We start from the raw sequence: 12,488 nt of genomic DNA, 5'->3' as shown, positions 1-12,488 counted from the left end.
CGTGCTTCCGCAGGTTCTGAGCTACTCTACTTGCTCATAGAGCACAGCCCTCAGCCTTGAAGTCCAGCCCTGCACACCCGAGTTCGCCCACGGTAACCCCGACCCGGCGCCCCGGGCTCTCCTCCTCTGTCCTGCGCCCTCCGGGTAATCCCCAACCCTCCCCACGCTCCGCCCTTCCATCTGTGTGTTGGGGCCTCGGCTCCGCCCGGACCTCGGGCCCTGTTGCTCCCCCAGGCCACTTGGGACGCGGTCCGCACAGCCCTGGGGTCTGCCAGGCGGAGGCCCGGCACTCTTAGCTGCCAGGAGCCCTGCAGAGAGTGGAGATGGAGAAATGGGCAAAGGGAGGAGAGTGTCTGCCTGGGGAGGTTACAGTCCGTGGCAGAGGGACACCCACTCACTAACCAGCATTACCTTCTCTGAGCCCCTGTGAGCCTGTGTGCCGGTCAGCGTTCATGTGGCAAAGGTGGAGGGTGGGGCACCAAAGAAAAGCCCTCTGAGAGGCACCCCTACTTAAGAACTTGACGTTTGCATGGGCTTGCCGCTTTATAGCAGCAACATTAGCACTTTACTGAAACTAGCAGTTTCTTCCTTTACTGTCTGCTTTATTTGTAGAGATAAAGACCATATAAGCTTTTTTGTGTCCAAGGCTTTCACGAACTTTTAGTTATTATTTTCGTACCTTAGGACTTCAAAGTCTGCAGGTAACCAAAGTCATTGTTTAGATCTCCAAGAGCCATTTTGTACTTACCGTCCTCACAGTAATGGATAGTTTTGTCTTGATGAGAACAATCTGGAAGACACCTTTGGAAACCAACTGGCCCAAGTGCTTCATCTTACCTTTAGGGAATGAGGTGCAAAAAGGGTAGGCCTTGACTGTCACGCAGCTCTTGGGAGGCCACTTCCCCTCATTATAGCTGAGAAGTGCTCCACAGAATGCTGTGGTCCCTTTACTCCTCCTTTTTCTCAGTTTTCAACAGGACTGAAAGAGAAAGGGGTCTGTGAGAACCAGGTTCCCCTGGCTACCTGAGAAGTACAAATTCTCACCACCACCACCACCTTTCAGCCTCCTCACTCAGTTTTCTTTTTCAAATGCACACTGAGCATTTGAACATGTTATTGTCTCAATAAATGTCTAATTATCTGTCAGTTTATTTTCCTAGCTCCTCTCATTTCTCTTCACAGATGAATGGCACACTCACTAAAAACATTGTGTTGTTAATACCTGACTCACTACAGATGTTTGGAGATCCAGTACTACACTCACTCTGCTTTATAGCCATCAGTCTATTCAAGATCCTTGAGAGTGTATGCCACTTTGGCTTAAGGATTATTTTGAGTGGAAGGCAATTGAGAAGCAGATACATACAAGAAAAGCTCCCTGTTCTCCTATTCGCCAAAAAGCAGGGCATAAATTTACAGAGGTAGCTCCTGCCTGCTCTACCAGGAAGGACAAAGGTGAACTAGAGACAACTGGAGACCCTATAAGGGTCTGGAGACAGCCTGGAGATAGGACTAGAGAAATCTGCTTAACAAATTTTAATATTTAGGCTTTATCTTTAGTTTCCCATATATTTATCTTCTACAACTTTCTGCCCCTTAGTGGAGTGCTAAGCCATCTCATGAGGAAGTAAGACTTTTTTCACCTTAATTGATGAGGCTATTCTTTTTTTTTTTTTTTCTTTTGAGACAGAGTTTTGCTCTGTTGCCCAGGCTAGTGTGTCATGGCATCAGCCTAGCTCACAGCAACCTCAAAGTCCTAGGCTCAAGCAATCCTTCTGCCTTAGCCTCCTGAGTAGCTGGGACTACAGGCATGTGCCACCATGCCTGGCTAATTTGTTTTCTACATATTTTTAGTTGGCCAATTAATTTCTGTTTTTAGTAGAGATGGGGTCTCGCTCTTGCTCAGGCTGGTTTCAAACTCTTGACCTTGAGCGATCCTCCCACCTTGGCCTCCTGGAGTGCTAGGATTATAGGCATGAGCCACCACGCCTGGCTGATGAGGCTATTCTATAAAGTTAAATTTCCCCCATTTTCCCTCCAATTCCCAACCACCCAGTGTGTTTCCAGATTGTCTAAATAGGGTTTGCTAGAACCTTCCATGTCAGCCTGACACCAGTCCCACAGAAATGATTTTGGAAGAAACTGAAAAGACTTCAGAGGCAGAGCTTGATTAGAGTGCCCTAGGGTTAGCAGTAAGATACCGGAAGATGGTGGGAAGCAAAAATTGAAGTGTTTGCCCCAAGGTAATGTCTAGAATCAGAAAAATGCTTATCTCCAACAAGCTTTCTGCTCATACTAGCCATCCTTTCCAGGTTGCCAAACACTTTAGAGAGAAAGTTAGCCAACTTGACCTAGACCTTAACCCTCTGAGAAAATCTGCTTTTTTATTGCCAGATGTTGCACTGAAAATATTTTTCTTCCACTTACTCCACATTTTCTCAAGAATAAAAGAGTCATCAGAAATGGAAAGTAAAACCCTGGAAACCTAGCCCTTCTCCCATTTGCCATTAGTGTATTGCTTGGATGTATCAGATCTGTGACCTCTGTCTCGCTACCTAGGACTAAATGGACTTCTTAGGATGAATTCAAATATTCTTCTAGCATTCAGTAATCTCACACTTGAGCTAGGTTTTATTGTCTCCATTTTACAGATGGGAAAACTAGGTCTTAGTAACTAGTGAATGGGGAAGCTGAGATCAAGCCTCAAATTGTTCAACTCTGACGTTCTCAGATGGTCAACACTTGTGCCATTCTCCACAGTAGATCTTGTGCATGAGAAGGCAAGAATTCTCATAGTAATTAGAAGTAACAGTAACCCCTTATGTTCAACAGGGCATCAAATCCACTTGTTGATAAGTAACCCCTTATGTTCAACAGGGCATCAAATCCACTTGTTGATATGATTCCCCCCTACATATCTATTAGTATCTCAAATACACTATTGGCTGAATTAACAAATATTTATTAGTTTACCATAATAGTATCACATCTTCCTATCCTATCTAAAGAAAAGATCTAGCCTCAAATCCTGCCTTTGGGTAGACTTATCCATGCTTTCGTTTCCTGAGGTAGGATTTATAAAACCTGCCTTTCAGAATTCTTTTTCTAATTAAATGAGAAGAAAAATATGTACATATCTATTTAATAGCACATATTTATATAATCTATATAATAGCACCTCGGGCAGTATATACAAGGTAGATGCCAGAGTTTCACATCTACACTGAGACAGGTTCTCAAGTCAGTGCATAAGTTAAATGTAAGTATGATAGAACACTAATTGAAATCAGTACAGGTGGGGTTTCCTTCCTAACTCTCAACTGCCACAGCTATTACCTTTACAGAACCTACACTGCAAGTCTCTTTGCCATTTTGTACAGACCGATAGATCTCTGCTGGCCCAAGGAGTTAGGGGTAAGAGTTAAGGCACAAGTTATTTTGGGTTGCCTTTTCTTACCTATGTTATCCACTCTCCACAACATGAGGTTTCAATGTAATTCCAGCCTCAGTACTGACCTGCAGTGAAACACTTTTGTCTTATTTACTATCTATAACAATAACACTAGTTATTTAGTGAGTACCCACTTGGTAAGAGTTTCTATAGACAGTCCCTAATCTCTCAATTGCAAGTTGTTACAATTCTATTTTAGAGGTGATAAAAGTAAGTTTGCCAGGCGGGGTGGCTAGGAAGCTGAGGTGGGAGGACTGCTTGAGGGCAGGAGTTCGAGACCAGCCTGGGCAACATAGTGAGACCCTGTCTCAAAAGAAATTATAAGTAAAAATTTAAAAATTAGCTGGGTGTGGGGGTATGTGTCTGTAGTGCCAGCTACTCAGGAGGCTGAGATAGGATAATCACTTGTGCCGGGAGTTTGAGGCTGCAGTGAGCTATAGTGACCTATGATCATGCTACTGTACTCCAGTCTGGGAGACACAGCAAGACTTCATAGCTTACAAAAAAAAAAAAGACTCAGAATTAAGAACCTTATCCACTATAATAGTCTTTAAATGAAAAAACCAGGATTCAAACCCACTCTTTTGGTCTCAAAGCAACATGTATCACTATGCCCAAACACCATGGTCTGCCTAGAATAATGAAAACCTGTTTACTTGACTTAAAATTCTCTCATAGGTGTATCTAGCAGGAAAGTTGACTTGTTGCTGAGATAACTGTTTCTGTAAATTCAACTTTTTTTGTTGTTTTTAGGGTTTGTTGTTTTTTAGTGGAAGTGGTGCATCATTCCTAAAAGTTCTACAATACCAGGTGGAGTATAGAGTAAGCTCCTATTCCATTTCCCTACTCCAAAAATCCATTTAATATATTGTCTTTGGATAGAGGATATATCAGATATCAAACTGATAAGAAGCTACTGGAATTCAACTTCTGAGTTCATTCCTTCCTTACACAATGATTTCATTAGCAGCATTAGGCTACACATTGAGCATTCTTCCAGATGTAGACAGTACGGTGATGGTTCAGGTGCTTTTAATTTATAGCATGCATTTGTTTCCAAGTAGGCATGCTGCTTCTGTCCTCAGAGAACTGAAATATATGGGACTTTGTTTCTATAATAAAATCCCAGATTATCAGGATCAATCCCTTTGCTTCAACATAAAAATTCACTTTTGAAAATCCATTAATATTCTAGCTAGGAGACTAGGATTTCTATGGTGATTCTTTTTGAAACATAATATTCATGTAGCATAATCAAAAGTACATGTGTGTGGGAATGTCTGTGTATGAGGGAGTGCATGTGTACGTATCAGGGCAGGAGTGATTAAAGTATAAATCCAGAAATCCTGTCAGATTACATTTTGGGGCAGATGTATCATATGCTTTTCATATTTTTCCCTCATAACTTTCCTTAAAAGCGAATCACATCAGAAGGTATAATTCAAGCTCATCATCATCCCATTCCTACAAGGACAAAAATCACATAGGTTTCTACAAATATTTTTGAGCCTTTTAATATACATTACAAATATTTTAGACCAATCACATTTTGTTGTGTGTAACATATTTACAAAACAAAAACTATATTACAATAAATATGAATGAAACAGTGAATCTGATCAACAACAAGCTCTGTCACAACCAGATATTTAAAAGGAATGCAAAAACCTGTTGGTCTGCATATGTTAAGAGTTTTGAGATAAATATGGGTCCAGAATTATAATGTATCCGGCAAAGAGATATGGGGAAATCCCCAAATTTAAGTAAGATTCCTTCTCATTACTAATTACATAATGTTTAATGATGTTTTAAACTGTGAACATTGATGAATTATCCAAACATGATACAAAGCTAATGTAGTGCTATCGTTTCAAAATGTACATGACACCCACAGAATATCCTTTTAATTATTATCATTATATACTGTAGTTCACACAATATCTACAAATGTGAATGAGAAAAAAAACAAAACACAGGTCACAGCAACATGTCTCACATTCCAACTTTAAATAAGACAAGCACATACTGGATCAAACATTATTTTATAATACGTTAATAAATAACACCTAGTTTGTTATGGTTACCTTGAACAGTTTATGACTGTATATTTTAAAAGAAATTTTTTTTGCGAGTTTTACATTGCCAGTAAAATAAATAATGAAATTTTGTAACAAAAACAAAACAAAACAAAACAAAAGAGAGAGAGCAAGAGAGATCTATATGGAACCTAAAGTATTTTTGACATGCTGCTTTTCTGGTACAGTTTGCCACAAGAAATTAAAACAGAAACAAAAAATGATTGTCTTTTAAAAATAACTTTTAAAAGCTTTTCACAATATTGAGCGTGAACCTTTTAAGATTAGCATGAAAATCTTTTTGCCCATCTGCTTTGCATATATATATAATGCACGTTGTGTATGTGTACTACCAAAATCTACTAAAGTCACAGGATAGCAAACTGCTTACCCCTCAAAATGAGAACCAGCCACAACACTGATCTGAAATCTAACCAGTCTGAGGTCTGGAAAGGTTTCATTCTTGCTTTGCTTTCACAAATGTCCCAGGGTGAATGTTGCTCCTGTGAATCCCCAACTATTTTTAAAACATAAAACCCCACTGTAATAATCCAAGGAGTTCAGATTTACATGTGGGGAGGTGGGACTTGGTTCCTCAAAGCAAATACTGACAAGCCATCTAGCTGGATCTGAGGGTGGGCACAGCTCTCTCACTGCAATCGCGCCTTTCTCATGACTCGAATTCAGTGTTGTCATCTTCTATTCTCTTACCACAACCACTCACAAACTAGAGAACACGGAGTCCATACCAGTTACAGGTCCTGATAAATTGTGAATGGACCAAACTGCTTTACAACCTGTTTCCAGCTAAGAATGTTTTCTTGGCTAAACAAAAGAAAGAGCATTAAGCCTTATGGTAAAATTAGAAGTTTCTTTCAAATCAGGTTTAGCATTGTTATGGTATTAAGACTTTTTCTTTAATCAACCACAGTTTTCTAAAGGGAAAGGAAAATAGCCCAACATCCTGAGCAGGAATCAAGTTTTCTACATCTTCAGAGTCACTATTTTCTTTAGCCAGCATTTTCACTAATTTTTAGCCTATCTAGAAAGAGTTGGTGGTAATCACTGTACTGTAGTATTAATATAATCACTTCCCACAATTCAAATTCTTTTATATATGTTAGTTTTCTTGACCAAACGATGTATACAGTATTGTGCTAAAGACCTTAGTAAATTTCTACTAAAAAACAAACAAACAAAAAAAACCCTTGGTGGTTATGTTCCTGGAGTCTGCATAAAGCCATTGCTCAAATCATATATTTCCAAGATAATCTAAAGACCATTATTTTAAACCATTATATAATCCTGTTATCATAACTTTTGCTCATTAATCCTATTCTCAGACAGTGAGATGGGTGATATGCCTTCATGGGTGGTGGCCACTATTTTCCATTTCCCCCAGGCAGAATGCTCAGTAGTAGGTTTCCCGAAGAGCAGGATGGAATGTTGTAACTCTACAAGGTCATCTGGCTAAAAAAGTTCCTCTCATGCTTTGGATCTTTTATGGCAGGGACTTCGAGAAACCAAACATCGACATTCCTTATCAATGAGAAATTAATTCACAAGAAATTTAACAGTTGAGTACTGGAAACATGTTACTGGAGTTTTTGGTTCATCTGCGAAAACCTCAGAATTGTGACGCGCTAAGCATTAGCACGGGTCTGCATCAGAGATGGAAAAGCTCATAAATTAATACAAGGGCTTCTGCCCTTGGTTTTCAAATTCAGACCAGGCATCATTTAGCTCCATGAAAATCATCTTTGCATATTGTTCATAGGGTTGCCCGGTAGCCTAGAGAAAAACAAAAACACATATCAGATACCACAGACCGGAATTTTATTTATATTAAATTTTCCACTGCTAATATGTGGGTTCCAAGTAATTGAAATGGTTTTCTATTTGGCAATTTCTCTTTTTACATCCTAATCTATATGGCCCTATGACCTCCCTAAAATACCCTCACCCTGGATATTCACATAGGCAGTGGTAATGAGCCAGTGGGTAGATATCAGTAAGCTTAGTGGGCAGCAAAAGTGGTAGATCCCCCTTGTCCAGAGGATCTACCAAATGACAGACGTTCATGACAGACTGTCTCCTTGGCTATCTGTATTTCTAAACTCCCATTTTCCCGTTTCTAAAAAAAGGTAAGTTCTTTGAGACCCATAACAGTTTGTGGATTTTTCTGGGCTCTTGTTTCTTTTTCTCTTTTGATTCATCCAAATCCAAGGACTAGCATTGATTCTCAATACTTCTTCTATTCAGAGTAGTCACAAGAAAGTATGGGGGGATGAGATCAAATATATCAAATCCAAGCATGTGCTCCCAAGTGGCACTTCACTCATAGCTTCATGTCATATGACTGGGATAGTCTACATGACAGCAAGATGACTCACTTCAGTCTGAGATGTTTCTGTGTATCGAAACCATCCATATGAAAATAATGTAGAGCCACAAGGTATAAACAGTAATCAAAGTCTGATCTTTATAAAAGTGTAGATATAACCAGAAGTTAACCAGTCATTGTCCCCTAATCCCTTGCTGCTGTAACTAGTCACTGCTTAATGGCACTACACACCCCAATAGGCGTAAGATTTGAGACTCCCCCCTCCCCACTACTATAGATAATAGTGCTGTTGTAAATCCCAAGACTGGTGATTCTATAGATAACATTGCTGTTGTAAATCTTAAGGCTGGTCTTTGAGGTGTTTTTCCAACTCTTCATTCTGGAGACCTCCTGACTCCAAGCAGACCAAGGATAGGCATGGGAATGGATCCAACAGTCCTGAAAACCCCTACCCAGGAAACCCCCCCAACTGGGAAGATAATTTCTGCATCCCAACCCTATTGTCACAGAGTAGTCGCCCATCATCCCATGGAGGAGAAAAGGTACGAAAGGGTAAAATCAGCAGTGGGGAATATGTAACAGAGGGAATGGCCTGAAAAAAAGGGCAAACTGTTTTCTGTTTGTGCAAAACCTTTTCAACCTTTTCACCCTTTTCGAGAACTAAAACCTGTATCCCTGCCTCAGCCCAGTGGTAGGGAAGGGGAGGGGAGTATCCTTTGTTCTTTGTGCCACAGGAGATGGCTCAGAGGAACCATCTGTCTGGATGGATGGATGGATGGAAGCCCCAGCATGGGGGTGGGTGGAGGTCACCAGACTGTCTTCGCTGGAGATGGGACAGATCAGAATATAGCCTGAACCTGAGAACCCACCCTTTAAAAGCTCTGTATTTCTGCTTATGATGAGGAAAATTGGTACTTTAAGATAGGAGTCTGCCACTTTCCTCATTTGCCACAAACCACTTGTCCTTGTTCTTCTGATGTGGCCTGGAGGACAAGTGCCACGCTTTCAGTAACACTATGAGTTCATCCACTGCCAATCAACAGATCCAATTCCTTAGCCTTTTTCCCACCAAACTGTCTTTAAAAACTCTTTCTCTCAAATTCTCGGGGAGATGGATGTGAGAAATTCCTCCTATCTCCTTGTTTAGCACCTGCAATATTACACTCTTTCTCTGCTGTGACCCCTGCTGTCTCAGTGTACTGGTTCCTCTTGGGCAGTGGGCAATGAACCTCACTGGGCTGTAACAGTCTTATGATGATGTCAACTGAGGCATGAGTTACTTGAAGTTTCTGCTGATGTAGAGCACTTATTATGTGTATATAATGAAAGCATAAACTGGCATAACACACAAAGTGATGAGTTTAGTTCCATTTGGAATATTTTGTTGATTCTCACCAATTTTACCAACCACAATCTAAAGCTTTTTCACTACAATCCTGGTTATACATACTGTTGTATCTCCAAAAGATAAAAAGATTTCCTCAGTCTAGCTCTTGGCCTATACTTAACTATTTCAAATCAGGACACAATTCACTTCTGAGCCCTAAAAATTTGTCACTTGGTGAATCCTACACCTCTCTAAGTAAAGACCCTGTGATATATAGTTTCAATTCCCTTTGCCCACTTCATAAAGTATAACTATTTGCTTAAATATCTGATTTTATCCCATGGACTTAATTTTATTAAGTGGCTTAATTGACCAGCAAATTGAAAATAAGATACATGCTCATAAAATGATGAAGCGAGGGCCAGACAAGTGGTAGGACAGGGCAAGTTATACTCACTTTATCTGGGTGCACCACCAGGACAGCCTTCCTGTACACCTTCTTCACCTGCTCTGGTGTCACCAGGTCTGCCATGCCAACTGGCTTCCACTTGGTCTCTCCAGCCCACAGCACGGTGTGCATCGTGGAAAGAAGTGCTCTGATATTTCTCTCTTTGCCTTCAATCCATTCCAGAATCTGTAAATGCAGGGGGGATTAAGAAATTCAAATGCTTTCTAGTCTAGAAGGTTTCCACTAGGACTCTGGAAACCCTTCTTGCTCCGGCAACTACAAAATACTTGGGGCACCCTGCATACTCCAAGCTGTTTCCTCTACCTAGAATGCTCTTCCTCCTCTACCTCCTGCCTAGTCTTTCTGATTAACTCTCCGCCATCCTTCAAAAGACTGCTCAGGAATTTCACACTGTTAGCCTTTGAGAGTTTGAATTCCTTGCTCTCTGGCACCCTCAGAGTTCATTACTCACTCCTAGGGTGTAAACTCCATGAGGGAACATACTGCATCTGTTTTGTCCTCTGTACTAAATAAATATCCCTTTGAAAAAAAACCAAACTCCTCTGGGCTACTCTGCCTTACACATGTTCCTGCCATAATATGTGCCACACTTTATTGTAATTGTCTGTGTTTTTGTCTTTCCCCCCCTTAGGCAGAGCTGTTTAGGAAAGGTAGTGTTTCTTATATATCCACTGTAACTCAGGAACAAATAATATACCTGGTGCAGAATAAAGCTCAAAAAGGCTTGTTAAATGAATTGATCCATTTCGTCATTTATTCAGACTGTGATCATTCATAGTTTGAATCATCACAGTTTGAACCAATGAGGTGATTAAGTTGAAGGGATCTTAGCACCAAACAGGAGTTTAGTATTTGTTGTTGGATGAATGGTTTAGTCATGCTTAATGATGGCTCCTCTCCCAAACAATTAAAGGCCCTGTACCAATTAATTACCCAAACATGGTTTAAAATAAATAAAAGTTAAAAGTAACTTTCTTTAAAAGAAAACTTTCAGAGTTTATCTAATGAACAAAGGTTATCAAGATAGAGCACAAAGTTTTTAGAAGGAACATTGAGCCTCTGGAATGTTTTATGAAGTGAAAAACATGCAAATGAAGGATCTTACATTGTACTAAAAATGTATCAAAGAATCTATCCATCTTAACAAATTTTCAAATCTGTCAGGAAATTATGGAAAAGAACAGTGATATACTTGTTCAAAATGTGTAAGACTGACTTGCTGTGCAGGTCCTGGTTTTGCAGATACTTTAATGCAGAGACAGGGTAGATCCTCCTCTTTCAGTTCATTATCCTGTCAGCATATTTAGCATTTTGTCATGTAGGAATTCAACCTCTCTCTCTGTGATGAGCATTGCAGTTCTCTTCATCTTCACTCACTCTTCCAACCTCACACCATTCATCGGCATAACCACCCCTCTGTTTCCAAGCTAATCCGTATCTACCTGGCTACACAACCTCCTCATCTATGAAGTAATATTTGTTTCCCCATCTATGAAATCAGGGGGTTAGATTTGCTGATTTGAAAAGTTAAAAAAAAAGCAAAAAACATACTTTTTACCCTAAAATTAAATCTTTCCTAGGCCTCCAGAATAAAAAACAGACTATCTGGTTAAGAGTGGAGAGGCAATATGGAAGCCAGGCTCCACACTTCCCTCAGCCTTCCTCTTCTCCACCTTCCCAGGCCTCCAGGTCTAAGGTTACAGGAGTTGGTAATTCCTGGGGACATAAATATTTCTCTATCTGCAGAGAAAAGATCCCGGTGGCTTCAGTCAATCTGATCTGATAAAAAAAGCTCTCAAGCCAGCAAGAGAAAATTTCTAATGATTTATCTTTAGAATGTGAATGCCATCTGAATAACAAAATCACCTTTTAAAGAGTGCCATTTCCTCATCTGAACAGCAAACAAAGGAAATCTATGTTGCTATACCATGGAATAAAACTTATTTTATTAAAGAAATCAAACAGCCTGTGCAACTCTCTCCAAAGCTACTTTGCTATTAAAGGACACAGCTGTATTCAAATCATAGCTGCACAATCAACTGACATACAGTGATCGCCAGAAATCTAAGACAGTGCCTTCTATAAGTGCTATGGTCTGAATGTGTGCGTCCCCACAGAATCCATATGTTGAAATTCTAACCCCCCACGCGGTGGTATTAGGAGGCTGGGGCCTTTGGGAGGTAATTAGATCACGAGGGCAGAGCCCTTACAAATGAGATTAGCGTCCTTATGAGAGAAGCCCGGGCAAGATACCTCTCCTCTCCTGCCGTGTGAGGACACAGGGAAAAGACCACAGTCTATGAACAAGGAAGAGGGTCCTCACCAGACACTGAATCTGCTGAGCCCTTGACCTTGGACTTCCCAGCCTCCAGAACTGTGAGAAATAAATTTCTCTTGTTCCTAAGCTACCCAGTTTATGGTATTTTGATACAGCAGCCTGAATGGACTAAGACAACAGGTTAGTCTCATGCTGATGGCTCCACACATATGACTTTGCCACAAGACCTTGTCATACAGAATAATCACATTGAGTCAGGGGCTCACGCACCTTTAATTTCTCAGGGTCCATTTCCTTAGCCATTTCCTCCTTTCTCATCTCAGCTATTGTTCGAGGCCCTTTTTTGTCTTTGTGAGCATTGAAACCTTGACCCGAGAGTAGGTCTTCAAAGTCAGCTGCCTTCTGTTTCCCTTCTGCAATATAATTTTTGAAAATCGTTATAGTTTTTATTCTTAAACATAACCTAGTATTAATATCCTATAGCACTTAGAGTCTTCTAGGTGTTTTTACACGCATTAAACCCCTTAACTTTCACACTTACCCT

General features: G+C 40.3%; 1 protein-coding gene across 3 annotated transcripts in view; it reads right to left on the bottom strand.

The window, feature by feature from the left end:
• Window positions 1-4,949: 4,949 nt before the first annotated feature.
• Window positions 4,950-12,488, bottom strand: part of DNAJC6 (DnaJ heat shock protein family (Hsp40) member C6) — a 150,422-nt gene continuing 142,883 nt past the window's right edge. For all 3 annotated transcript variants that reach the window (XM_012767142.3, XM_012767143.3, XM_012767146.3), the window contains exons 17-19: window positions 12,215-12,357; window positions 9,655-9,831; window positions 4,950-7,317 (exon numbers count right to left, since the gene is read on the bottom strand). In XM_012767142.3, the coding sequence (XP_012622596.2) occupies window positions 7,216-7,317; window positions 9,655-9,831; window positions 12,215-12,357 (422 nt within the window). In that variant the 3' untranslated portion in view covers window positions 4,950-7,215. The remainder of the gene's footprint in view (window positions 7,318-9,654; window positions 9,832-12,214; window positions 12,358-12,488) is intronic.

This window comes from Microcebus murinus, chromosome 2, assembly GCF_040939455.1.
Source record: "Microcebus murinus isolate Inina chromosome 2, M.murinus_Inina_mat1.0, whole genome shotgun sequence".
NCBI classification, from domain to species: Eukaryota; Metazoa; Chordata; class Mammalia; order Primates; family Cheirogaleidae; genus Microcebus; species Microcebus murinus.
Note: the sequence above shows the minus strand (reverse complement) of the source record. Positions and strands in the feature narration are given on the sequence as shown.